At 40.6% G+C, this 27,676-nt stretch overlaps 3 protein-coding genes and 1 long non-coding RNA gene across 5 annotated transcripts in view; 3 read left to right on the forward strand and 1 right to left on the reverse strand.

The window, feature by feature from the left end:
* The window catches only part of LOC106957997 (synaptic vesicle glycoprotein 2B-like), a 32,917-nt gene extending 23,950 nt beyond the window's left edge, over positions 1-8,967 (forward strand). The window contains exons 5-13 of the mRNA XM_015049638.1: positions 222-355; positions 3,664-3,753; positions 4,357-4,470; positions 4,627-4,715; positions 5,059-5,223; positions 5,333-5,466; positions 5,561-5,761; positions 5,943-6,102; positions 7,649-8,967. Of these exons, the coding sequence (XP_014905124.1) occupies positions 222-355; positions 3,664-3,753; positions 4,357-4,470; positions 4,627-4,715; positions 5,059-5,223; positions 5,333-5,466; positions 5,561-5,761; positions 5,943-6,102; positions 7,649-7,832 (1,271 nt within the window). The 3' untranslated portion in view covers positions 7,833-8,967. The remainder of the gene's footprint in view (positions 1-221; positions 356-3,663; positions 3,754-4,356; positions 4,471-4,626; positions 4,716-5,058; positions 5,224-5,332; positions 5,467-5,560; positions 5,762-5,942; positions 6,103-7,648) is intronic.
* LOC106958001 (uncharacterized) lies at positions 387-2,122 on the forward strand. The gene is made up of 2 exons (XR_001427075.1): positions 387-1,197; positions 1,799-2,122. It is a non-coding gene; the product is annotated as an uncharacterized LOC106958001 (long non-coding RNA).
* On the reverse strand, positions 7,771-27,114 carry pdpr (pyruvate dehydrogenase phosphatase regulatory subunit). 2 transcript variants are annotated; one of them, XM_015049637.1, is made up of 19 exons: positions 27,000-27,114; positions 26,146-26,419; positions 25,319-25,452; positions 24,479-24,560; positions 24,208-24,371; positions 24,000-24,121; positions 23,426-23,543; positions 22,979-23,128; positions 21,595-21,787; positions 21,283-21,407; positions 20,363-20,518; positions 19,841-19,974; positions 18,922-19,070; positions 18,721-18,833; positions 18,551-18,645; positions 18,380-18,469; positions 17,686-17,868; positions 16,600-17,008; positions 7,771-7,784 (listed from the first exon to the last, which is right to left on the reverse strand). In XM_015049637.1, exons 2-18 carry the CDS (start codon positions 26,406-26,408, stop codon positions 16,610-16,612), a joined length of 2,670 nt encoding a protein of 889 aa, XP_014905123.1. In that variant the 5' UTR covers positions 26,409-26,419; positions 27,000-27,114; the 3' UTR covers positions 7,771-7,784; positions 16,600-16,609. The 2 variants fall into 2 exon arrangements, with proteins under 2 accessions (XP_014905123.1, XP_014905122.1); XM_015049636.1 differs by lacking the exon at positions 7,771-7,784 and having other exon boundaries at positions 16,247-17,008.
* mrps11 (mitochondrial ribosomal protein S11) lies at positions 10,160-13,533 on the forward strand. Its single transcript, XM_015049642.1, has 6 exons — positions 10,160-10,417; positions 10,586-10,678; positions 10,952-11,050; positions 11,689-11,818; positions 12,057-12,122; positions 13,350-13,533. Exons 1-6 carry the CDS (start codon positions 10,329-10,331, stop codon positions 13,455-13,457), a joined length of 585 nt encoding a protein of 194 aa, XP_014905128.1. The 5' UTR covers positions 10,160-10,328; the 3' UTR covers positions 13,458-13,533.
* Positions 27,115-27,676: the final 562 nt, after the last annotated feature.

Below are 27,676 nucleotides of genomic sequence, written 5' to 3' on the forward strand. Positions count from 1 at the left end.
AGTATTCATTTCATCCAGTGGGAGAAGTTCAGTTAAGTTTGCTCAGGTCAAAATGGCCGACTATGAGGCTCCTTCAAGGCTGCTCTCTAACCCCACAAGCTAACACTGTCCTCCCTTTTGAACAACAATCCTAGAAGTTTTTGTCTAATCGGGGCTGATATCTTTATGAAATTTTAACTTGCTGTAACTTTGTTTTTTTGTTTGTTTTTTGTTTTTGTCAGGCTGGGGCTTCGCCATTGGAACCCAGTTTCAGATTCACAGCTGGAGACTGTTTATGTTTGTGTGTCTCTTCCCGGCGCTGGCTGCACTCATCGGAGTCGTGTTCATGCCCGAGAGTCCACGTTTCCTGCTGGAGGTCAGATCCCAGGGCCAGATGATCGAAAGAATCAATGACAGTTCATTCTTAGGAATGAACTGTCATTGCTAAAAGGTTTTACTGTACACTTTTAGCAACTGTAGGGCTGTAAAGAATCTCATTCTTTACAGTCACTGAAGGTTTTGGTTTTATGGTGGCAATTAGGGTCTAGTTTTTCTCAAAGAGCGGTCAGATAAAAAAAATAAAAAAGGTCATGAATATTGATGTAAAATAATTAATCACACAGTCTTCTTTGCATTATTATTAAAACTTAAAATCCCATTGAAATTAAAAATCTCTTTTGCAAGAGAAGCCTGGCCAAAACTGGGAGGATCACACAGAGTTTACAGATCATTTACAGCAAAGCAGAAAAAGTTGACATCATAAATAAATTAGTTAAAAGATTCCTCGGTCAAAATATTCACCGACGGCTGATTCCTTCTCAAAATCAGTAAGAACATCCGTAAAAACATTTAGTAACAGCCCCTTTAGGTTCATGTATTTCTGAAACTGGTTCCAAGAAGACGGAGCAGAACACTGAAAATATTTCTTTCCAACTTCAGATTGGACGTTAGGCACCAAGAATAAAAATAGAGAATATCGTACTTTGGACTTTTTATTTATGGAGGTCAACACATACGAAGGAAGACGTCCTACTATAGCCTTATAAGTAAAAATATACCAATGATTGAGTCTACCAATGGCCAAGGCCATCCATGTGTAAAACCTTTGAAACCTGTTATAAATTTTAGCACAGAAAACAACTGTTCATGTTATTACAATCTTAGGGGAAAGTATTAGCGAGGACAGAATAGAGTGAAATCATTCTTCAACCATGGTCAGTGTTGGTTATACGACTCAAGAGGAAAGAGACTGGAGTCAGCAGTTGTCGAGTACTCAATATTTTTTCTTTACTTTTATCTTCTGTTTCATACCTTACAGTTCAGTTCCATTCAGATCAGCACAACACATTTGTCAAAACAAGAGGGAGAATCTCCCCCTCATCTCAACCACCTGGTTTTTAAAGGATGGGCTCCCATCCGAACTAATTAAAGGGGTGGAGTCATTTTCAGCTACAAACAAACATGTGCACTAAACTATACCTAGAAAGTGTCTATCAAGTTACCATTAACTCAAACACAACTAAAAACAAAACTAGAAACAAACAATCTGGAATCCAGTCAAAATAGAAATGCATCTCTCCCTCTCTGAAAATGGATTTTCCCAATGAGGCTGATTGGAAACACCAGGTCCTTGTCAGCGTTGCTCATGGGCGCGCTTCCACGGCAACACAGGACCAGGTGACCTCAAAGAGATGAGAAAGATGATTAAAACAAATCAAACCACCTCCCAAAACAATACATTCACCCAAATAACCCAGAATATATAAAGAACATGCAAAACAGCACCTCTTAGGGAGGGGGGTAAATCCCTCACAGTCAGTAAGAGAAAGTACGTCCTTTCATAATCACCCTGTGTCAAGGGATCTTCACGGATATTCCTGCAAGCAAAATTGCACCTGAATTAAGCATTATCCATAACTTAAAGGAGAATCAAAATCTCTAAGGCACCCAAGAAAGTAGAGCAAGTTCTAGGATTGTCTGCTAAGCACTTCTCTAGAGGCACTTCTCTCAAAAACATCAAGGATACACTTGTTTTCTGCAAGAAGTACCAGGACTGGACTACAGAGGAGTGGGATAACCCCATTTTCTTTGATTAAAACCTTTTTAAACTGCTTGGGAGTATCGGGAACGAGGAGCATCCTTAGATGAAAAGGTGAACACTTATCAAGAACTAAGGTCTTCTGAGACCATTTATCTGTAGGGTTGGCTGTTTTTCATTGGGGTGGGCTCACAATTTTACCAAGAAACACTGCCGTAAATAAAGAATGGGCTCAAAACTTCCTCCAGGAGCAACGCTGCCCATTAATGTTTGAGCAATTTGGTGATGAATAGTGCCTTTTCTCCAGCTGTGATGGAGCACGGTGTCACATGGCAAGATGGATAGTTAATCGGCTCAGAGATCAGATCATTTATACTCTTGTCAGTGATCAACACACAATTCTTTGTTAGTATTACAGCAAACAAACCATTCTTCAAATTGCTGGTTTTGTCCCTCTCCATCTGGAGTTGGGGTTGGAATGGTAACCCTGAAAAATATTAGTAAAGAGGCGGATGTAGAAAGCTGCTGCATCGCTTGGCTGCAGGGTTTGTTCTGCCATGACATATTAAACAACCAACATCTGGTTTAATCAATTGTTTCACATCTATTTAGAGCCGTGGCACCAAAGCACCCAATATTGAATAAAGCCAACAAATACATCTGGTGTTACTGTGAGCTCGTAACAAATCCAAAATGACAACATTCGACTTAATTGTTGTACAATATTCAATTATATGTATCTGAATCACAACAGCAAACGATTTATACAGATATACATATATATATCACAATATCACAACAAACCCAAAATGGCTCCTTGAAAACCTGTGGCCAGTCCTATTACACCTTGACCCAAAGTTTAATCTGTATAAGACTTATAGTATATCCAGAACTTATTAATATCATAACATGCACAAACGAATATACATGCCATTATTATTTAACATATCTATATCCTGACAAATTTAGCTAAACGTTTCCTAACATGACCAGGAATAACTACTGCTATGGAAGCATACTAGTAGCTTCTGGTAACTTAGCACATTAGCTTATACTACCACATCTGTATCAACACAGCAATATCCCATAATATTGTTCTTTACATTGAAATGTATTTTGTGAATTATTCTGAACAGGGTTTTTTTTTTTAGCCTATTTTTATATTTTAATCTATTTTAATGTTTTATAACCTGCAACTGCTTATATGAGCCTAACATTCAGCAACTATTTGCATGTTTCCACTGGCATTTTGATGACTTATCTTTGTTGACAACAAATCTTTAAGATTGGGAGGCCTCCTTGCTTTTACCTTAATTTCTCATTTTGCTTCACAGATTCAGGTCGGTACTTTTATCTGTGTCACTCCAAAGCATTAACATCATTTCCAGTCCAAAAAATAAAATAATGCTAAAACTAAAAGATTGCTTTAAACCTAAGTCTACCTGGGTTTTAAATAGCTTTGGGGTTAGCGGTATATGTAAAGCATCCACATCTTGCACAGATGAGTCATCAGCATGCAGCCACATTATGCTTAGTAGACTGTGTGTGGAATTTAAACTACACATTCACTACACAATTTGTGGTTTCCACCAGCGACCTTGAAACCTAAAGAGGCATTTTTCAGTCTATGTGTTTGTGGATTCCAGAACGCCAGGCACGATGAGGCATGGATGATCTTGCGACAGGTTCACGACACCAACTGGAAGGCCAAGGGGGAGCCAGAGCGAGTCTTCACTGTAAGCCTTCATTCACACCAACACGCATGGCTGGCCAAACACATTTCACCACTAATTTAAAAGGATAATGAAAGAAGAAGCCGGTTACATCTTTATCATCAGGTCTTGAGAGAAAGTACTAATAAAGCGCCTCATTCTTCGGTGGAATGGTGTAGACTGATAACTCCTTTCCATTGGGTTATAGTGCTTTGCAAAAGCACCCTTGAATATTTTTACATTACCTCACATTACATCCTAGGTAACTTCTCTCTGTGTTTTAAATGTATTTTAATTACTTAGACCAACACAAACATGTGCATAACAGTAACATAGAATGATGACTTTTTTTTTTGTAACCTTCCAGCGGTCTTAAGACAAAAGGTCATTTAGACCCCACAAGGGTTTTACTCTGTGTGGGTCCAGTGGGTGGCACTGACCCCACATACACTTTTACAAGTGTTTTTTTTTTTGCATGTGTTGTTTCGGGAATTGACGGTCTGATGGAATAACTCCCGCCCCCACTTCCCCGCCAATCATTCCAGGTTTATTCACCTAGTCGGAGGTCTAAGAACGAAAGCAATCATTGAGAGAAATAAAAACACATTCTGCGTCTCTTTATTGCAGGTGACGAATATTAAAACTCCACAAACCCAGGAGGACGAATTCATAGAGATCCAGAGTGACACTGGAACCGCCTTTCAGCGCTGGACGGTTCGAAAAATGACCATGCTGCAGCAGGTTTCAAAACCTCTCTGTTTTACAATTCAATAGATGTGAAAAGGTCAAACAGAAACTTTTGCTTTGCTTTCGGTTGTTTTTATCCCGACACAACGTTGCTTGTATGAAAAGCATGACTCGATGACTGGCTTAATGTTCTGTGTCTCTTTCCTGAAGGTGATGGCCAATGTGATGTCTTTATCTGCTCCAGAGCTCAGGCTGCAGGGCCTTTTCCTGGTCATCGTGTGGTTCTGCATGGCTTTCAGGTAGAATAACAGCTTAGGAGACAACATGGACCAGTTTGAGATTCACATCACATGGTCATCTTGAGGGCTGGCTTCATAGTGTCAACACAAAAATATAAAATAAAAATGTACAATCTGTAATTTTTTTTAACCCTTCAAAGTCTGATAAGAGGAATACTTTAAAAAAATTGAACCTTAACTTTTGATTTAAATATTTACATTGTTGGATTAAACTGAACATTTCTTCCTGTCACTGGTATGCCAGAAACCAATGACAGGTTCATGCCTTTCTGAGATTTTCAGTTCAGGTACATAAATGACTTAGGTGTTTAGGTGTGACATTTCTTTTCTGTGTGTGTGATAGCTACCATGGATTGGGAGTGTGGTTCCCTGACATGATAAAGTACATGCAGTACGAGGAGTACGAGTCTAAGGTCCGAGTGTTTCATCGGGAACGCGTGGAGCGATTCCACTTTAATTTTTCCCTCGTCAACCAAGTCCACCGCGAGGGAGAGTACATCCATGACAAGTATGTTTATCACTGTTCTTCATAAACCCAGAGATCCGGAAAGTTAAGGTTCAGCTTTCTGCCATTTCTGTCTCTCTGTTTTTTTGTTGTTTTTTTTTTTTTTTTGAAGATTTGCAAACATCGAGATTAAATCCGTCAAGTTTGAGGATTCGCTCTTTGAGAACTGCTACTTTGAGGACATCAGGTCGACCAACACATTCTTTGAGAACTGCACAATCAAAGACACAGTCTTCTACAACACAGGTGCTGCCACAGCCTGACGTAGCGTTATCTTTACTCAAAGTAATACCTTTGGGGTTTTTTGTCTCGTGTCAAACGGTGTGTGTTTTCTGTCCAGACCTGTGGCAGGAAAAGTTCAAAAACTGTCGAATGGAGAACACCACCTTCCTCCACCCAAAGAAAGGCTGTCATCTAAACTTCCAGGAGGAGAACGACATAGTAATCTATCTGGTCAGCTTCCTGGGAAGCTTGGCTGTGCTGCCTGGCAACATCATCTCGGCACTTTTTATGGACAAGATAGGAAGGATCCGAATAATAGGTGACATGTTTAGCAGAACATCAGAGCAGATGACCATTAACTGTCCTCCTTAGTGTCTGGATCTGGGTGTTTATTGACAATACAATGGTGTCCAAGGCTGCAAATTGGTTAAAGAAACAGAACAAAAGTCGAATTTTGCAGCAATTAGCTCAGTGATTATTTGTCTCTTTTTTTCTCCCAGGTGGTTCTATGCTGGCATCCTCAGCCTGCACTTTCCTGCTGCTCCTGAGCTTCAGTCAAGGAGCAGTAATCTGTTGGCAGTGTCTCTTTTATGCTGTCAGTGTGGCCGCCTGGAATGGGCTGGAAGTCATTTCTGTGGAGCTCTACCCCTCTTCTAAAAGGTATAGTTCATTTCTGGTTCTTTAACAGATCCAACAGAAAATGACCTTCATATGCCTGTTTAAGGTGAATTTTGTCACAAGTGGAAGTGGAGTGCATCACACCGTGGAATTAAAGGGGCAGTATTGTATAAAATTGTTATTTTGTTATTGGTATTTTGTTTAAGCTTTACGTCACCACTCATCTGTGCAAAAGCACATCCCACCCTTCAGATGTTCATTGGTAAAAAATATAAAATAAAAAGCATGTACCTCTTTACTTTCACTTCACAGTAATCTGCTACTTTGTTTTGGTATGGCTCGTAAACTTGCAATAGAAAACATGGAGGTTTGTAGTGGTGAGGTGACAAAAGTTCATGGAGCATGAATACTTTTGCAGGGCACTGTGTGTGCCGAGCAAAGTCCCATTTCTTTCACAAGCCATGTTATGTCCTAATTGAGAGATTTAAGGGAGCCACGAGGAGAACTAAAACCTCCGCTGTTTCACCCTCTTAAAACATAAATTAGTCTAATGACTGAAACTTGTCAGTGTGCTCTCCAGCTGTTCCAGCCAAAACTCATTATCCCAGATAATGATGTAGACGTTAATGGCGTCTGTTGCACCCTCAAAGGCTTTTCATTCAGTAAAAGCACGAATGTGTGAGCACAAATAAGTCTAAAAGATTGGTTTTCCTATCTCATTGTCGACGTTTGCGTTTATTAGTGGACTTTGGACTCCTAAAGCCTTGCCCCTAGAACTTCACATTTTGCGACGTTTCCACTTCAAAATTAAATGTATTTTATCTGGATTTTATGCAATAAACCAACAGAATGGAAGAGAAATGACTCAAATGAAAATCTAAAGCATTAATCACTCCATCTGGTGTCTTCCACTTTTCACAAACTGCACAAACTCTCTAATACACTGGTATCTGGTGGCAGCATCACACTGTGCAGAAGTCTTTCTCTAGCAGAGGCCGACAAACTGGACAGACCAGGAGGAAAAATGAACTGAGCTAAATCTAAGGCAATCCTGAAAGAAAACCAGTCAGAGGCTGCAACGCATTTGACTATCAGGTAGATGTCCGTCTTCTAGAAGGACCACGAAATTAAACTGAGCGATTTTATTGGAATGGATCAGACTAAAAATTAGTGATATTTTCGAATGACCTAGTCAAAGTCCAGACCTTCAGTTTCCAGATGTACAAAGCTGCTAGAGAGATATAGTGCAGCATATTACTATAAAAATATTCCAACTGTGGATACTGTGGATTAACTGTATGTCACATCATTTGTTTTTGACTATGGGTGCCCTACTCGTACAATTTTAAAGTAATAATATGTAGAAAAATCAGATTGCAAAATTGAAACTGAATATTTGGCTGATTGCGGTGCTGATGTAGGAGGGCTAAATGCTACCTGCATACTTTACGGTTCAAATTTTGATTTGCAAAAAAAAGTTAATTCACATCTAAGCTCCACAACAATATGCATTTTGTGCATCGCATCCTTGTTCGACACGTTGTAGCCAACCGTCGAGCTTAAACCTGCACTTTTTCTCACTGCACAGAGGGACAGCGTTCGGCATCCTGAACGGGATCTGTAAGTTCGCAGCCATCGTTGCCAGCTTCATCTTTGCAGCCTTCATCGGCATCACAAAAATCATCCCCATCTTCCTGGCCTTCGCCGCCCTCGTCTGTGGAGGCCTGGTGGCCCTGAAGCTGCCTGAGACACGGGAGAAAATCCTCTCTTGAAAAGCCAAACTTTCTGCTGCTTCAGATCCCCAGACACAAACGGCAAACTGTGCGATTTGTATTTATGTGGTTACTTGTTTTTGAAATAGTTAAAGAAACTTGTATGGTGGCCTACATTGACCTGCGGTTGCTCTCCGCTATGGGAAAGCTCCTCAGGCTGCCCAGCGTTTTTCTGTCACATCATGTCAGTCCTGTCTTTGTCTCCCCCGCTCTCCGTTCACACACACACCCATTCTGTCTGAGGTTGGTGTAAAAGATTAAAACAATGTGTCTGTGTTTGAATGGTTGTGTAGAGATCACGTTACCATGTTGTGCTTTGGTTTCATTCCCTCTTGATGAAAGAGAGAGGACTTTTAGTGATAACTTGAAAACGACGAGACTCGCTGCTAAGTCTCCACAACAATATTGCTCTAATTTTGAAGATAAAAAAAAAAAAAAATCAATAAAAAAACAACCAAACACCTTGAACATTCACCCAATGTTTGTTCGGAGCAACCCCGTGGTGTCTGTAGTTTGTGTTGCCCAGTTTGTTCTCTTTAGGTAAAATCAATTTCTGAAAAGTAGATCTCATTTTCTAAAAACGATTCTAGCTCTCCTTGGGTTTCCCGAAAGATCCGGATGCAACTCGACCAGGTTCTGTGTCTCTGATGTGTCCTGTTTGTTCCCCATTGTAGTGTTTTAAACTGTATTGTAACATGTAGCATTAGGGTCTTTATCTGTCACATCTTGCCATGACAAAGTGTAAGGAACTGTCTGTTTTCTTTTTCTTTTTTTTGTCTTTTTCTAAAGGGAGAGAGCAATGCAAAACTGTAAGACTAGACGTTTTCATATGACGCTCTCCTTTCAATGCTCTGATGAAGAACTGATTTGCAGAACTTTGCTACATTTCTGACAACGTGTGTCAAGATTTTTTTTTGGAGCATTGTACGTACTCGGCATGACTGATTTATGCGCGAGTTTGTGTGTGCGTGTGTGTGAGAGAGAGAGTGTGTGTGATTCTGGATGTTATCGGCATGTCTGTAAATTTACTGAGACTCAATACCGTTACTGTATTTGCTGTTGTACATATAGACCGGTGTAAATTAGCTGTACCATAGTAGTTGTATCATGACTTGAATAAAGCTGACGGATGTGATACGGCTTCTTTCTTCTTCTAAGATACAAACAGCGCAGGTTACAACCTTCAGCAATGAAACATTTTTTTGTCTGCTTGGTTCAACCTTCAAAAGGAGACGAATATGGTTGAACATTAATTTACGGCTTAAGAAGTGGTTTTTCGTTACCAGCCTCTGTTTGCTAGAGGCAGAGAGATCACCACAGAGAAGTATTTCTTTTGCAAAGCATACAGAAACTAATTACTGTTGTCAAATATTACCAAACACGTCGTTCTGAAGTCAAAAAAATCTTAGGGCCAACGAGAATCAATTCATTTGGAGTTAAAAATCAGTTTAACACAAATTTGCTAGCATAAATGTTTAGCTTGAACTGGATAGAAACATATTTCTATTAAATCTTATTGATAGACTTGTACATTATTAAGACACAAGCAACCATACCTTTGTCTTGGCTTTTTTCTATTCTTCCTCTTTCTTTTCTCTGTCCCTGAAGGACAAGTTGTTTTTTTTTTTTGCAACATTCTTTTGCTTACTTCTCTGTCACCGGTGCTGTGGAGGTTTGGACGAACACCGCACATTGCACGGCTGCTCATCTTACCGGTCACAAGGGGGCGCCCAAAAGCAATTTTGTTTTTCTTTTTGAATGATGATGAATAATTGATTGAATGATTTCTTGAATTGAATGAATGATTTATACATGATCAGATATATATTATTGTAACAAAAAAACCACAAGTTTATAAAGAAATTGTGTTTTTGTTAATATAATATAAAAACAAAAAATCATTACAAAAAAAAAAAAAATCTGTTCTACCTGGGGGCTCCATAGTAGCCCCAGGTCTTTAAGCAGCCGGTTAGTTTGCTTATATTTAAGGAAAACACAAAAGAAAATGTATAAATTTCTTCACAAAAACGGACTTTTAAGGAAAAGGAAAAACTAAATATATACATATTTATGCTTTTATTTTTAATTGTCAATTGTCATACTTGACACCTACCCCTAACATTAAAGACAAGGATCCATCAACCGGAAGAGGTTTGGGCCTCACAGTGGAGTCGGGGCTTGTGTGTGGTGTTGGTTGAGAGCGTACGTAACACTGAACAAATGGTTTGGACCCAAGGCGGGGGGAGTGACTTCCGTTTGTAAAAACAAAAATACACAAGAATGAAATGCCACACAACCTCATTGTTAACATTTATGCAGTTGTAGAAAAAAGTAAAATGTTATTCAACGCTCAGCTGCAATGCAAATATTGACAGAGTGATGTTTTTATTAATCCCCTCTCCCCTCCCTAATTCTCGATTAATGGTGTCGTCCTTCACCTTCAATGTCACGCTTGTACGGACGGGAACGTTGAACGTGTGTGTATACAGATGAACCATGTTTAATTTCAGGTGTGCGTTTAATTCAGCGAGCGCTTTATGCCGACAGCTGCTCACCCCGCTGAATGTCAACGGGACCGTCTCACAGTAAGTGCTCCTGTTTGCTGTTAGCTGTTCCTGTTAGCTAACGGCTAACGCTAAGGAAGGGTTTGCTAGGTTTTGAAGCTTCACTTGCACTGTGCGACACAAAAACCGTACAACTTCTAACAGAACCAGCGCCTTACAGAGTGTGCTAATCACAAGGTGTGTGTTCAGGTGTGGAAGCAGAAGGCTGCCGCAGCAGAGGCCGTTGTTCCTCAGCGCTATGAGACATCAGGAGGCGGAAGCTAGCACGGGGAAAGACTTCAGGTCTGCACACTGTCATCCATCAGTCGGTCATAATGCTGATTAAGAAGGATGTCTACTCACTTGTTATGCTGTGTTCCCAAAAAGGAAAAAAAAAGTATATTTAGCAGCTGGACATCTTGGCTTTGCAAAGCAGACGTAAACAAATTGAGTAGTTGTGATTACTGATGTGTTATTGAGATAAATTAGACTAAAACATTACAGTCTATCAATGTTGAATGATTTTTAGAAGAAAAACTCCGTAATGCTTTGCTCATTCCAATTTCAATCTTTCAGCTATTTTCCCCCGATGCCTGGTGAAGACAGTCCACTGAGATGGGCTGGGAAGAAGTTTGAAGAGTTACCAATTATTCACATAAAAGCAACATACAACAAGTAAGTGGAGTTACTAATTAAATTCAGTTAAAAACAGAATTTTTTCTGACCTACTGAAATGAAGGTCTTAAAAACAACCTCAGTAAAGTCTTAAAGTAATATGTAGGGTTTACCAGGCTTAAAATTCAAGTTAATTAGTCGGATCAGAGACAACACTTACAGGTTCAGGCCAGGTTAGGTTGGAATTTTTTAGGCCAAATCTAAACACTCCAATTACAAACAGTTGTGTCTCTTTAAAATGAGATGGGAGAGACGTAATCTAGTGACTTTACAAAATCAAAGAGATTGGGCTGACCACCTGTGGAATCAAAGGCAATGGCCGCCTGCAGTGTTGCTATTTGACTCCCGTCTCACTAATCTGAAACTGAGGCGAATCTTTGGCTATTGGTGAGCATCAATCTAATTTATCATCTGGCCACTATGTTAAGCCCTCAACCTGCAGCGGAACGCCCGCGTGCTGTTTGTCCATTGAATTTTCCAGGGGTGAGGATTAACCTACCTCTAACGTATTTTCCTGAAGGAAGCACAATGTTTTCCTTAACCTGGCTGCCCAAATACAGTCAGAAGTCTGTATTACAGTGTTAAAAATAAATACTTAGAGAGCTGTTCACGGAGTAAACTTCTCCATCCTTCACCAGCACACACATCCAGCTTACAGACAGCACAGGACAGTCTTTGGTCCGGACGTCCTGTGGCACAGAAGGCTTCAAGAACAGCAAGAAGTCGACGCCCATCGCCGCGCAGACTGCAGGCATCTCTGCTGCCGCGGTGAGCTTTCTCCTCCGATTTCTGTCAGTCAGATCTGTGGTCCCTGACCAGTGGAGCTGATTATACCTGCAGAATGTTTTTGGTATTGGTGAAGGCTCCCATGATTCTGCTGGTTCACCACTCCTGGTTAATGAGTACAGTATGATTTGTACTGTCGACCTGTTGGAAGACTAATATGTCCTCTATATAAACACAGTATATTTATCTGTATTTTTGTTGTTGTTGTTCTTCCAAACAGAAAGCCACAGTAAAAGGAGTTACGTTTGTTCGTGTTGTGGTCAAAGGTCTTGGTCCTGGACGTCTGGTGAGCAGTTCCTGCACTCTTAAAAAGTTTTTCCACACCCATTTAACTTTTTCACATTTTGTTGACGCCAATGCATTTTTAAGTGATAGACTTTACACAGAGTATAATTGTGAAGTGGAATCCTCTTTCACTGGAATAACAGCAGCAAGTATTTTGGAGTTTGTGATGGGATTCTTGATGGTTCTCTTTTAGCCGCCTCACTCCCTTTTCAGATTTGCCCTCAAATTCTTTACATGACCGAGATCAGAGCTTTGTGGTGGCCACACCAAAATATTGACTTTGTTGTTCTTAAGCCACTTTGTAGCCACTGTGACCGTTTGCTTCAGGTCGCTGTCCATTTGAAAAACCAATTTATGTCCAAACTTTTAGCTTTCTGACTGATGTCTGTAGATGTTCTCTCCTCATGAGACCATATATTTTATGAATCGCACCACTTCCTCCAACAGCTGAGTTGCACCAGCTGTTTGTAGCAAAACAGCCCCAAAATCTGATGCTACCACCTGGTACAAGCATCCTGTTTTTTCCTCCAAATTGTAATGGTGGTTGTTATGGCCAAACAGTTTCACCTAAGTTTCATTAGACCACAGGACATGTCTCCAAAAATGAAGGTCTTTGTGCAATGGCAAGCAGCAATCTGGCTTTTTTTAATGTTTTCTTTAGAGTAATGGCTTCCTTCTTGCTGAGTGGCCTTTCAGTCCATGTTGGTACAGGGTACATTTCTTTGGATAAATACACTGCCTTACCAATAGCATCTTCACAAGTTCTTGGCCTTTGGCTCTGGAGTTGTTTTTCACATGTCTTTAAACTTTAAATGTGATTTATTGTGACTTTCTTCCATCCCTTCCACTTCACAATTACGCACTACTTTGCGTACTTAAAACTTGAATGTGGTTATAAAATCAAAACATGTGAAAGGGCTCAGTGGGTATAAACACTAAACTGACCTCATGTGGGTCGAGAGGATAATTCTATCGGGATTTAAAGAAGCCCGATGTGTTGAGCAGCTTGCTCTTCCTTAAGCAAATTAAAAAACACAAATGTGTTGGAATCTGGAAGGGCAGTGGTGAACCATAACTTTTGAAGCAATGTTGCTAGTGGAAAAACAGAGTGAGCCTTCAGGATATGTAAAGCCACCGCAGGGCCTTTCTTAACGGGGATAATTAAATCAACCAGAGACGTCTTGATCAGTTTCCTTAGTGACTGAAAGTGTCCTTGTCTGTTTTGCAGTCTGCAATCAAAGGCCTGACGATGGGAGGCCTGCAGGTGGTATCGATCACAGACAACACCCCCGTGCCACACAACGGTTGCCGCCCACGTAAAGCCAGAAGGATCTGATTACGCCCCGATGCTGCAGCGCTTTGTATGGAAGCTGTTAACTTGGACTATGCTAATAAAGAGTTTTGTTATGCAACTCTGCTGCCTCTGGGCTCACTTTGCATATTGTGTTTGAAGGGAAACAACAGATGTTAATAAGCAATTGCTGTTGACTTGTGCATAAAGTCTCACTGCAGAGAGCTTCATTTGCTTTAGTTTTCACACTGTGGAAAAGAAGCAATGTGCTCTCCTATTTCTCTTTCTTTCAAACTAAGTAGTGTAAATATTGCATTTGCAGAATCATTCAGAGGATTCTTTTCTTTTGGTATAACCATTGAAGTTTACCTAGTTTTGGTGGAATGTGTCGGCACAGAACTATCAAACATTCACCAACTCAAAGAAAAGTAACTCCTGTCTTTTCTTCTATCCTGATTCAAAGGTCCTTGTATCCGTCAACACATCAGAACCAAACGGTTCACCCCTGCTGGTCAATGTGAATGAGTTCAGCTGGTTCAGAGTAATAAAGGGTAGCTTTTAGACTTGTATTTGATTTTACTTCAAAATACAAGCACACTGAATTGTTTAGTACTGACTGATCTTTTTGGGGGGCTGATAAATGCCTAAAGTACACTGAAGCATGGTTCCCAAACTATGGTGGTTTTGCAATAAACTTTTATCACCACAGAAGAATGTTCTGTAAGTTCTCGTGTGGGAATTAGTTAAATGTTTTTTTTAATGAGCTTTCTACTGAAATGAACTGTTGGATGTGCAGCAGCACAGATTCACCGTTACATTTCAAACAAATTCAGCCTTCTGCTTTCACTGTAAGAGCCCCATAAACTTACAGGCTATAAAGACAATCTATATAATCCTAATATTCAATTCATCTAATAAATACATAAAAGGGAGATGAAATGTCATAACTCGACTTCATGGAGTTGTTTTAGATGGTGATGCTGTGAACAGCAAGAATCTCTGGTAGCAGTCAGTCTTGCGACAAATCAGAAGAGACCTCTGACTGAAGACCTCAGCAGTATGACAGTCATGACTTGATATCTAAGAGGAAAACATATTCCACAGTAACATCTCCTGAATGACACAATCACTTGTTAGCAGGTACTGCTAATCACATTTGCTGCACCTCTAAATTTTTTACATTTTCAAACTACCTCTGAGTTTTGACATCTCACATGTGATAGACATTTAAAGATTCAAAATAAGAGCGGCTGCAACTGATCAAGAAACTTTTTATGCGACAATGCAAACTCAACTCAAATACAAAAACCAATATAAAAAAAGATTTCTATACACATCAACTATACAAAAATACATTTTTATTTCAAACTGCAATGAATTCTTTCCTTTACACAAACATGTCAAAACAATTAGATATGGAGGACTGAAAACAGCACGACTACAAGAAGGGCCGATTTGCTCTCCTCTCAGCCTCACATTCAATAAATCTAAATCAAAAACATCAAAAGTGCGTCAACGTTTTCAAGAGATCAAAAAAAAAACATGAATATCTTTTCCACAAATGCGGCATACATGAAAACGACACTACACCAGTTCTCAGCAGATATCAGCACAGAGAGCGGAAGAAGCTGTTCTGATTTGCTTTGGAGTTTCAGGAAGTGTTTGCAACAGGATGAAGTGCAGTGGACGAAAAACAACAACTCTGGGTTATCAGTAATTATCCTAGGCTTTTCTTTTCCCCTTTTACAGAAAGATGATTTCTGACAAATTGTTATAAGGCTGCGAGTAGAAAATTTCTGAAATAGGTCTCCTTGTCAGCAGCAGATTTACGGCTGAGAACTTTGTGTTTAGAAGTGCAACATCAGCTTGTGTTTCCTTCACAATGTATTAACAGCTCATGAAGTGGAGAAGGGTGCCAGAGTAAAATCCTTCAGGACGGGTTAAAGCAGGAGTGTCCAAACATTTTGCAATGGGGGGGAGCACAACTAAAATAATGCAGTTTGTTATGAAAAATGCAAAAACAATTCTAGTGTAAAAACACCAAACAAAAAAAAAAAAAAACAATGCAGTTTTTTAATGAAATGTACCAGCCTGATTTCAACACAGGAAGTATCTGTATATAATTTTAGATGTATACTAGGCTACAAAAACATGATACGTGTCCCTTTTGAACAAAAACAAACAAAACAAATACTTATTTAGCCTAGTTTAATAAATGGATGCACCCAAGTCTACATTCAAGCTAAAGTTACTGGATGCTTGTGGTGCTGTGTACTATCAAATTAAGATGAAAGTAAAAAATGGAGTTAAGATCGTTTGTTTCTCTCCTTAAAGCTGTAGTATGTAACTTTTATAAAAGAAAATACTTTTCTTACATATTTGTTCAAACTGTCACCATGTTGTGATGGCGTGAGAATCTGAAGAAAAAAAAAAAAACTAAAACTGGGAGAAGGCAGAATAGCTAACTAGAAACACCCAATCAGAGCCAGGAGGAGGGTCTTAGCGCTGTCAATCAAAGCTGTATGCCGCTTTCCTCCTCCCCCTTCGATACAGCTGCAGCACTTCTTGCCACTGTTGCTAATGCGAGTTAGCATGGCCACCGATGACGGCGGAAAAACTGTTGTCCTTAAACGGCAAGTTGTTTTTCTCCACTTTAAGCAGCACGTGCACAAGGATGATGACCAGGAGCAGTGCATTTCTTCAGGCAGGAGGTGAAGAGGAAAGATCTTTTCACAGATTATCTGTCTCAAGTTATACTGTTACGACATGGTGAGAATTTTAACAAATATGTAAAAAAAATGTTTTATAAAGGTTGCATACCTTTTTTTTTTTTAAATCGTCATTTGGACACCCCTGGGTTAAAGTCAACAAACTGGTAAATTCTGCAGCAGCTAGTGTTGATATCGCCTTGATGAAGCCATGTAACCACAGACTGCAGCGGCACAGCAGTCAGGGCTGTCAGGGTCGGAACGACACGGCGGGATGAAAAACTGGATTTCAACGAGATGAAAGGTCAAGACTTGGGTGCTTTTCTAAATATTGCACTTTAAAAGCAGAGGATGAAAACCCAAAACTGATTTTTAGAGTACTAACAATAAGTGCTTGTAAGTTCAGCCCTCACACCAGGCACTGGGTTGGGTCAGGAGGGGTGAACTGAAGGAGTGTCGTCTGGGGTGGCGCGTCCCACCTCACTTCCCCTAGAGGTTGCTGAACTCCCTGTCCTCTTTGCGCCGCTTCTGCTGGGTGAAGAGGGAGCTGAAGGGGTACAGCTTGGCCTTGGCCGGGTAGCGCTGTCCAGCGATGTTCACCTCGTAGTCGCCGCGGTTAATGAAGTCGGGGGTGATGGGCGTGGGGAGGCCCTCGGGGCCCGGCGGTGGGGACACGAAGCCCAGGCAGACGTGGCGCTCCAGCGTGTAGCTGTAGGCGCTGCTGGTGGTGGTCCCAGCCAGCTGGCCGCTGCGGTAGATGGGCTCGCCCCACCACGGCCACAGGTCCAGCTCTGTGTCGTGGTCCTCCAGGACGAGCATGACGAAGCGGCGGAACACGCCCTCCTGGCGCTGCTGCAGCAACGCCTCGCAGCCCAGGAAGTTAGTGTCCTGTGGAGAAGAGGCACAGAGACAGGGAGGGATTATCAGTGGACGTCACGCTGCGTACACACTCACTGTCGCTGTGTGTGTCACCTGCAGAATATATTGTAACTATTCAAACTATTTGCAATTATTAAATTATTTACAGATCGCAGTGAGCTCAGATCCGCCTTTCCTCCTTATTTAGTATCTCATTCACTAATGCTGAAGAATAACTTGTTTTCTCATGCTGTAATAAACACAGCATGAGTTTATTACGAGTTTATTAATGTTAAAACAACAAGACAATGGAAAGTAACCATACCAACCAGTGACAGTTTAAAGGCAAAGTGTGTATGTCCTTTGTGTTTACAAACAAATAATTGTTCTATACAAAAAGGCAGCCAGAGCCCACGCTGTGGCACCTGCAGAGCCATGTTCCCTCTCAGAGTGTTGGGACGGATTATTAACCATGCAGCCCGTTTTAGCAATACTGCACCGCCACAACAGCTGCAAGTCACCAGAGGTTCTGGTTCTGAGCTCAACAGTAAACTTGTTGATTTAAAGTGTCACCTGTTGTTTCTGCAGCTGCAGTCAGAACATTTAGAGCGAAGCAGATGGCAAACTGACTGAAACGAAGCTTCACGCTCCAATATAAATGCCGTGGGTGTGCGGTTAGAGCACATTTCCCCAGCGGCCGGACCGACCTTGTCGAACTTGACCCTGAACTCCCGTCCGCACTCCAGCGGCGTGGTGAACGTGTCGAGGTCCTGACCCCAGAAGGCAAAGAACTTCTCGATGCGAAGGCTCCTCAGCGCGTAGTACCCGGCGTTACGGATGCCGTACTTCTGTCCCACTGACATCACCTCGTTGTACACATGCAGTGCGTACTGGAGGGAGTGGATGGATGACATCAGAGTTAAACTTCACAGAAATCTGTGTTTTTCCTGAAATCCCTACCGGTATAAATCATCACACAGAGAAGATGTGACAGGTCAGTGGCAATCAGAAGTTGATGTTAACCTATTGTGTCATGTTAGGATTTAATGGAGGACCTCCAAACCATTCTATGAAGGTTGGTTACACAATAAATTTATTTCATTTTTAAAATCATAAATTTGGTGCACCATTTTTGATTTAAGGTTGCTTTTATACTCAGTCCATGGCCTGGACTTCAGCTTAATTAGACAGACTCTCCATAAGAACACCATCATTGTCCATAACCAAGTAAATAAAATTTTACACCACAAGGGATAATTCAAAATATGGGCAGTCACATTTCTTTTAAAAATGAATCAAAGTTGTTAAATTCAATGAGTCAATGAGGTCAAAAGTGATCAGAAAATTGAGCGCATTTCCTCAAACACCCTGTCCTGTTGTCTAAATACAACTCGTTTGCACCTCTATGGGGATGTAGAGCATGAAACCTGGTTCTCCAGTATGAGTCATGCTCATCACTCTGATCCCGTTGGCGTAGCCCACACTCATCTCCTGCAAATACAAACAGGGCAACATGAGGGCAAGAGCACAGAACAAACAACAAGCTGCTTTGCTTCGACTCGTCTCTCTCACCTTGCAGAACATGGAGGGGAAGTGCTCGGGCGTCATGGAGACGTACGACAGCTCAGCCAGGACGTCCATTGCTCGTGGACCAATCAGATTCAGAGCTGAAAGAGAAAAGTTTGATAAGTAACCTTTTCAAGAGACACAGAGAGAGAGGGTAGTAGGACATTGAGGCTCACCTGTGTACTTCCAGCTCACATCCTCTAGGTGGAGGTGTGGGTCATTGGGCATGTGCTTCTTTATCCAAGACCAACAGTGGACCTGCTGGTCCGTCGGAGAGATGATGAAGAAACTGGAGGCAAACGGACATCGTTTTTCGTTTTAGATGAGATTTTCATGCCATAGACCTCAAGTCCGCGGCGCCGTTCCGAGGCTCCAACCTGTTCTTGCTGAGGCGGACCACACTGCAGTCGTTCTCGTAGCCGCCCCTCTTGTTCAGCATGCCGGTGTGGACGATGTGTCCGACAGGAACGTCCAGGTCGTTGGCGCACAGATACTGCAGCAGCTCCAAAGCCTGGTTACCTGTAGACTGAGACAAAAGTTCACAAATCACTTCCGTTGTGCTTTATCCAACCCAAATGTTTGAGTTTAATCAAAAACAGAGAAGAAGAGAGGAAATGAACAAGAGACGAGAGCAGAAGAACTCTAGTGAATTGCTATAAGAGGCATGTATTTGGCAGAACAGGCTGTGCATACTTTTTCCCAGTAAAATTCGAGCACTTTTCAAACAACTTAAATGTAAAATAAAAAAAATAATAAAAAGCTAAAAAAGGGAGTTTAAATTTACTATTGCATATCATTTGTTACTGTTATTAATAATATTCTGTGGTAACATACTACACTGAAACAATTATAATAAAATGTTAGATTCCTGCTCAAATTAAATGCTTACCCACAAAAAAAAATCTATTTTCATTTGTTGTATGTAAACTTCTGGGCTCACTTGGAATTAACATTTTCCAAATTGAGGCGTCTAATCAAACGTTAGATTGCAATTTATTACAAAGCTGAGCAGTTTGAAAAGCATTTTCACACAAACTCTGAATGAAACAACAAAATGGCAACACAAATAGAAAGCTTGATCTTGTCACGTTCTTTTGGTGACGAACTATACATGTTTATATATAATAGTGTTTTATTGATTCTGCAGAAAAGTCTAGCTGGTACCTTTAAAAAGAGCCAATAATTTGTTACAAATCAATGCAACACTGAAGGCAAAGATGATAGTTAAACTGCTACAGATGAGGGGAACTGGGTTTTTTCTACCTAATTTGATGCCAAATGTCAGACGTGACTCACTGTCAGCTCAAACTTGGTGAAGGAGGACATGTCGATGACACAGACAGCCTCTTTGCAGCACTTCACTTCTGCTCCAACAATATCAAACCAGTCGGGCTTGTAGAAGGTCTTGCTCTGATCCAGGGACAGCAGATCTGAAAAGAAAGGAAAGGCAGGGGCTTTATTCATGAAACATCTCCAGAAATCACACTGCAGAAACTCAAAAGAATGAGTTTGAACCCTTGGTTCAAATCAATAACGTTCGCACCATAAACAATGTGTTTCTCTGAATTCAGTTTCTTGGTAGCGGTCGTAATAGTTTCTGCTGACAAATTCTGGGAAATCTGCAGTAAAAATCACTGCATTTCTGTAGATGTTCCATCTTTACTGAGAATGAAGTATATTAGGTGTATTCTTGGAACAGCACCTGCAATGACTCCTCTTAGCTCTACTTCACTCTCTGTTGTTGATTCTCAGACTGGCTAGTAAAAAAAATCTGTTAGGAAGTTGAGAAGCTTGGTGTGGATGCTGAGCAGTAAGCACCTTTCCCAGGGGGAACAAAGTATTTGGGTCTTTCGAAGCCATGTTTCTCCATCCAGCGAGCTCCCTGGGTGTCCAGGCGGTCGTACAGGGGACTGGTCCTGAGCTGCCGGCCGGTCTGAAAGTCCCACCGAGGAACCTTTAGCTCATACAGCAGGGCTAAGCATGTGACGCACAAGCATAACAATAAAAAACATTAAAAAAAAACTTATCACTATATGTATACACACAAAGAATTCAATACGAGTGACTCACATAAACACTGTTAGGAAACTGGTAAACTGATGAATGTTTGGTGGATGAATGGCTAGGAGGAGATATGTGGATTGAGAAAAAGAATCCAAAACTTTTCTGAACTCTTTTCTTTTCCATAATTACCCAGAACTAGATAATACTGTAATATACCAATGAGTTTAATTATTTTCCAGCATGTGCAGGAACCCTTGTGAAAAACCTTAGAGTTGAGAGTGTAAACAGATCAAGTGTTGAGCTTCAGAGGACCTTGTGGATCTGAGGAAGATATCTAATTACAATATTATCAGGACTTTTTCTTTTTTTTTTTCTTTAAAAACACAAATGCAAAAGGTTCTGGTCAAAACTTTTGCATTCATGCGTTTCTGGTACGCATGTAAATCTGACGTCCACATTTCTAGAGAAGTATTTTTTCAAAGAAGTTCCATGATTGATTGGAGGTTCCTGAAACACGTTAAAGTTGAATGGGATAACAGAGTAAATCTATTATCCTAAATAACAGATTTATTCAATAACTTAGTAGCAAGAAGGGTTTTTGAATTGAACATGTTGCTAATTTTGTTAATATGCTGTTTTCAATTAATTAAATACAGACTCTGCAAATAACTCGACTAAAAATGAAAATTAAGTGCCACCACTAACTTCTAATTAAAGGAGCGGCTGCTACTCACGCATGACTTCCATGACTCGGTGTCTCAGGAAGGTTCGGCTGCTCTGCAGGTTGCCGAAGCGTTTGATGTCCAGAGGCCAGACGTTGGCGGTGGGGTAGCCATAGGTCATCCATTCTGCCAGGTACCTGCACACAGCAGGAAGAGGCTGTTCGAGCTTCACTGAACACATCAACATCACAGCAGAGCCTCAATGTATGAAAAACATTTCTTTCCATTCAACACACATGGAAAAAGTAAATAAATAATGCATGTAAAACTAAAAACAATATTTTAAAACAGAGTTTCTCCCCCATTTAATGATTTATTGCTTACTTCCCGGCTCCTCCGGCGAAGGCCAGACCTGAGGAGTTCATCCCTGCCAGCACGTAGTAGCCAGACACACCCGGCGTCTCCCCCATCAGGCAGCGCATGTCGGGCGTGAAGGACTCTGGACAGTTGACCAGCTGATGGATCTCGGCTGTTTCGATGTGCGGCATTCTTCTCAGCAGGGCGCTGAGCATCGGCTCTGGAAGCAGAAGAGCGCAACGGTAAGGAGTTCGCTATCCAACAAATATCTCCATGTTCTAATAATCCGGATTGGTGCGTTCAGATTTCGGAAGGCATGTTGTTATGCCAAAGTGGCCCCTCTGTGAGAATTTAGTCGAGGTATTTTAGTTGCGCGCTGCTGTGGTTCAGGTTTGGATGAGAACTTATGTCCTCCCCATCAGGTTGACGGGAGTTATGACGACCTGTTGGCTTGCATGAAGACTCTCAAATTACTACCATGAGGCCAAGGACAAAAGATTGAAGCACACGTGTGTGTTTGGACATATGTACAATGACCCACAGAGTCAAAAACAATAAACCAAGACATTCATATTAAATAAAAGTATATATTTTGTATTAAAAAAAGAGAATGATTTAACTGATTTAATTAAATTTTCATCTGTGCTGAATATGGGAGAATTCAAAATCCATTATAGCCTAATTTATTGCCTGTGTAATCTGCAAGGGCTGAAACGATTAATTATGATGAATCGATTATTGAAATAATCGTCAATTTAGTTCATAATTAAACAGGAGTATGCAAACTAAAAAAAAAATTCAATTTTCTGAAATAACTTAATCAGGGCAGTAATTAAGCCAAAGCTGTACAAAATTATATACATTTTGCATTTATGATAGAAACAAACATTTGCCTGTAAATCTGTTCTACCCAGAACTCCTCAAGTATCATAGTTTTAGCTTTACCTGGTTTAAATTCTGGAGAAAAAAAAAGAACAAAAAATATCCCCCTTAGCACCTTTTTCTGTGATTATTAATCCAAAAAATAATGGATATAGATCCGTCCTACACTCTATTGAACGCTGAGCTTCTCACATGTTGATATTACAAGTATTTTTTTAGCTGCAGATACATCCTTTGCTACAAATTATCAATCATTTGCTAAAGGAATGCTGCATTATTGCATTTTGGAAAATAAAATGTTTGCTTTATTATTTATTAAAAAAAAATTGATTATTTGCATCTTTTAATGTATTTCTAATATTATATAAAAAGGGCTTTAAGTGATTAAATGAAAAATTTACAGCATTTGCCAATTTTACACTCAATCAATACAATAATTGATTATTAAAATAATTATGCGCTGCAGCCTTGTAATATATTGACATGCAGTCAAATAAAGTGCTCAGAAATAGCAGTCTGTCCTCGTTACCGAAGTGATCCCAATCCTCCTGCATGTTCTGGATCTCCAGCTGGTTGCGGCCCTCGGTGAAGATCGGTTTGGGGTTCTTCTCAAAGCCACCAGACAAAAGGCCTCCCTGCCACTGCCTTGCGTACATCCTACCATCCATATCAATTATAACTGGAAAAAATAAATAAATAAAATCACAGACACAAATCCTATTAGACCAACCTCAACTTTAACAATTCATACACAAGAACAGAAATCCACCAAGAAGAATGTTTGTGGTTCCTAATCTCTGGTTTTGCAACCTGTGATCCCAGAGCCTCTGACATCATCTTGTGACTAGCAGAGCAAAGGAGGATTACGTATTAAAATACTACCAAAACTGCAGTTTCAAGTAAAATCAGACTTTGCAAATGGATTAGAAGCTATGGCAAAAAAAAAATGTAAATCAGTGTATTTAATTTTAGAGACCTGGAGTGTTGGGCGCCAGTGGCTCCTGGAGAGGTTTGGTGAGGAGGTAGAAGTGCTCACAGCCATGGAGCGGGACCGACACTTTCACTTCACTAGCCTGGCCCAGTTCGTAAGCCCACTTTAGTGGAGACACACGGAGAAGAAGCACCAGATGACTGCATGAACCTAACAAACCAGACCCACCTCAGTCTGCCAAAGATATTCGCAGTAAAGCTAGTTAGCTAGCAAGGTTTTATTAGCAGCTAATAAAACCTTGAGGCTAGCAGTCGCCTCAACTGCCTTGAGTCACAGAACATTATGGCGACTCAAACTTTAGCCTGACAGAAAAGTCCCACGAGAAAACTATATGGAATATACAAGATTAAAGATTAATTTAAGACTGGTGGTTAACGTATGCAAGGCCAACTTACGTATCTTCCAATGGATTTAATACATTTTAAGGCCTCCATTTTAAATACATGAATTTAAGGCTTTATAAGAATGCGCAGAAATCTTGTTTAATGTCATTGAAAATAATACGCAGCTAACTTCCTGAAGTAAACAAGGCACCGAGTCCAGAGAGCGTGAGTTTTACCTGACCGGCACAGTTGACAAAGTATTCACACTCAATGGAGCCACGATCAGTCTCCACGGCCATAACCTGGCCCTTTTCCACCACCACCTGCTGAACGGCGGTCCGGTCCAGAATCTGGACCCCTGAAAACCAACAGAAATGGACCATGAGGAGGAAGATAAAGAGAGAGACAAAAATGGGGCAAAGTCAGGGTTCCCTCTGAAGTTACCTTGTCGAGCGGCAGCCACGGCCAGCGTGTGGTTAACGTCGGGCGAGGACACCACAGCGTCATCGGGGAGATGCAGCGCCCCCACCAGGTCATGAATGTTGACTAGGGGGTGGAGTTTGGCGATCTCTTTGGGTTTAATAATGTTACAGTTGATCCCCAACACTCTGTGGAGAAATTAGGAACTTCATTGTTCTTTACCGTCTTTAAAATCAGGCAAATTGGTGGCATCCGCTTACACCCATGTAGCACTGAGTTCAACCGCCTGTCTTACTTGAGTCTCGTTGCTAGGCGCTTAAGTGAAATGAAGCGATCCTGATTTTGCGCCAGACACAAAGAACCGGTCTTCACATAACCTGGAAAATAATAAGAAAAGAAGTCAGAAATGCTTATATATACATATATTTTTTATTTTTTTTATTTATTTTTTTTATACTTTGTCAAGTTAAAACCCACAAAATTCAATATATTTTATTTAGATTTTACATGATAGGCTAACACAAGATAGGAAATGCCAATGAAGTGGAAGAAAAATGACGTCTTTACTAGTTTTATACATTTAGACATGGAGATTTCCAACCATTTCTCTTTGTTTTTGCTTCGTCGGATTTGATGAGAGGGGGTCGGGATTTCAATCTGGACTGATTATAACTCATGAATGTGCTAAACCTATAGTGCTGCATTTAGGCCCTCCAGAATTTTTGCTATGTTTTTTTTTAATGATTTTTGCAACCTAAAACGGCTGATTTTGCGGCACCTTTTTCCAAAAGCTGGGGTCAAAGTTGCACATTTTTGCAAGCTTTATTTTTGCCATAACACAGTCTTACAAAAATATAAAATTCCAGTGCATAATCTTCCCAAAAAGGATCTTATATGGTCAATATAAAATGCAAACGGGAAGATATTAATGCAAAAAACTATTTTAGAGCCACATTGTATTCCTTTATGGATGTCTAGCACAAATTTAATTAATCATATCCAACACAGATGCAGAGGAAAGACAGGTGGAGCAAAATCAGTTCAAGTTAATGATGATGAAGTTACACAATGTCATTTTTCCTTTATTTCCAGCACCAAAAGCTGGCTATGAGTGAAGGCTGTGAAAGCATCTAACCTGTTTTAACGCCGGTCTCCTCCTCTAGCTGCTGGTAAAGGCTACTGGAGTAGTTGGCCATCTTAGACTCGATGGAGATCGGTTTAGCCATGCTGAGAATGCCAGCGCAGAGTCTGGTTGTTCCTGCACCAAGCCTGGGCAAAATGCATAATATGAATAGAACATAATATTCAACTTTATGATCTCCTCCTGGAGACCAAAATGAACCAATTTAAGGCTGGATTCAGCACGATTCAGATCTGAAAGTTTAATCCTGAATAATATTCCCAAATTATTAAACAGACAGTGTGATGTAAAAATAAACTTTTTTGAATTTTACATCATGTTGTAATGTTATTCCCTCATCAAAAAGCTGCCTGGAGTGTTGCTTTGATTCTTTTATACATGTTTAAGAAATAATTTTGGCTCCAAATGGTTCCCATGGCAACCATTTGCAAAATCCTTACTATCACCAAGGGACACCTTTTCTTTGTCTTCAGGTGAACTTCTACATTACAGAGCACTCCTTCCCTGCAACTCCCCCACTTAGCTCCTTCAGACTAGCCAGCTGCAATTAGCAAGCACCTTGTAGAGATTCACATCTACTTCTCTGTACAAAGCTCCTCAGAGCAATGCTAAAGGCTTAATTGAGGATTATGTCTTGAAAGAGCAAACGTTTCTTAAAGAGACAGAGGTCCAATTTCCAGATTTCAAGCTGCTCAATACATTTAAATCATCTGAAAGCAACTTGGCTAGTTAGTTAATGGAGTTGGTGCAGTAAAATGACACTATGTCCCTGGTAAATACATAATTGTGCCCCTTTAAATATAACAGAGTTTTCATCTCACCTGCCCTGCTCAAGCAGAACGATGTCCGTCCAGCCCAGTTTGGCCAGGTGGTAGGCCACTGATGTTCCAACAATCCCGCCTCCACAGATCACCACCCGGGCCTGGCCTGGCACAGGAGGGAGCTGGGAGTCCCCGCTGACAGCCAGACACTGCGGGGAGGTCCATAGCCCCCTTCCCCCCAGCCTGAAGCCCATCTGAGGGAGCAGCAGCCTAGGGAGCAGCGCAGGGGCCATGGCCCTAGAGCTCCGCACACAGCTGCACATGGCTGTGCTTTCTGCAGCAGACAAACACAAACACAGAGCGTCAAGGGAGGGAGGTTTGGTCAAAGCCGCAAAGGCAATTAAGACAACGGGAACTGTTCCTTATAGTTTAAATGGTGGTTAAGCAAGCGTGACAGTCATTACACGGTTATAGCCTTCATAAGAAACACGGGTTATTTTACTGAAAAGCTCAGTGGTCCACATTTAAAGAGCAGCAGGAGTCTTGGAGGAGTAGCAAGGTGAAAACAAGTCTCTGAGTTACATGAAGACAGCACTGTTCTTAAAGCTTCCTTATAGCTGGACCGCTAGCTTTAGCTGACGACACTTTTAACACATAAATTGTTCTGCGAAGTCAGTTTAGAGGTAAAACGGTCGAAGCAAGCTTCATTTTTTAAAGTTACATAAATGCCGCCCTGACATTGCGAGGCTTTATGGTGGCTGGGTTTAACTTATCAGGGTTGACTGGAGCTACACTGCGTAGCTTGTAGCAGACGCTAGCTAATGTTCTCTACTTTGTATATTAACTCAGCCGAATGACAGAATATAAAAACACATGACTGACATTTAATTTGTTCACGACTGCCTTAAACTCACCTAGTCAACCAAGTCCGGCCGTTGCTATAGGTTTACAAACAAAGTGGGGAAGAGCAAGGACTGATAGGAGTGAAAGTCTCAACATGAATCAAGCTAGCTTCAATTATAAGCGCTACTTCCGGGGTGGAACTTCAAATTAAAGTCACACGCCCCATTTTATTCCCACGCTTTGTCATTTATTTTCTTATTTCCCTTTCACTTCGTTAATAAACAAGTCGGAACTGAGATAATTAGAGCAGTAAGGACCACTAAACACAATTTGATTCGTGGTCAGTTTTGATAATATCCCGTGTAATTAAAATATTTAAATTTATAAATCAACCATACACATTTTAAACATTTATGCCATTTCCAACATAGTCAAAACTGTATTTCACAACTGGAAAGTAATGTCAGCCACACCAGTTAGCCTATTTGAATTTCCAACCAAATGTGTACGTGCTGACGTAGGATAGAATCTACACGTTTAAAAATGTAAGAATCAGTTTTATTCCCCTTGTTAGTTCAAACAAACAAGGAATTTGACTTTGGGCCCGCTTTTCCCTCAATATATTTAAAATATAAATGAATTAAAAAAATTAAAAAATAGGAAAATGTAGTTTTTTCTATAGAAAAGTGTATTTTACTTTGATTACACTGGGTTTATTTTTATGAATACTTCAGATCCAGGGGCAAAT

This window comes from Poecilia latipinna, unplaced genomic scaffold (assembly GCF_001443285.1).
Source record: "Poecilia latipinna isolate Pla-1442-1.1 unplaced genomic scaffold, P_latipinna-1.0 Scaffold954, whole genome shotgun sequence".
Taxonomy (NCBI): domain Eukaryota; kingdom Metazoa; phylum Chordata; class Actinopteri; order Cyprinodontiformes; family Poeciliidae; genus Poecilia; species Poecilia latipinna.

Bases quoted from the DNA above. Each gene is read 5' to 3' on its own strand.
- pdpr (XM_015049637.1), bottom strand. From the start codon at position 26,408: ATGTGCAGCTGTGTGCGGAGCTCTAGGGCCATGGCCCCTGCGCTGCTC. The intron at 21,788-22,978 runs GTAACGAGGACA...TTCTGCTTCCAG, and splicing joins GGAGGATTGGGATCACTTCG to AGCCGATGCTCAGCGCCCTG. The intron at 18,834-18,921 runs GTTGGAGCCTCG...GTTTGCCTCCAG, and splicing joins GTCCGCCTCAGCAAGAACAG to TTTCTTCATCATCTCTCCGA.
- mrps11 (XM_015049642.1), top strand. From the start codon at position 10,329: ATGTTTAATTTCAGGTGTGCGTTTAATTCAGCGAGCGCTTTATGCCGA. The intron at 10,418-10,585 runs GTAAGTGCTCCT...GTGTGTGTTCAG, and splicing joins GTCAACGGGACCGTCTCACA to GTGTGGAAGCAGAAGGCTGC. The intron at 10,679-10,951 runs GTCTGCACACTG...TCAATCTTTCAG, and splicing joins AGCACGGGGAAAGACTTCAG to CTATTTTCCCCCGATGCCTG.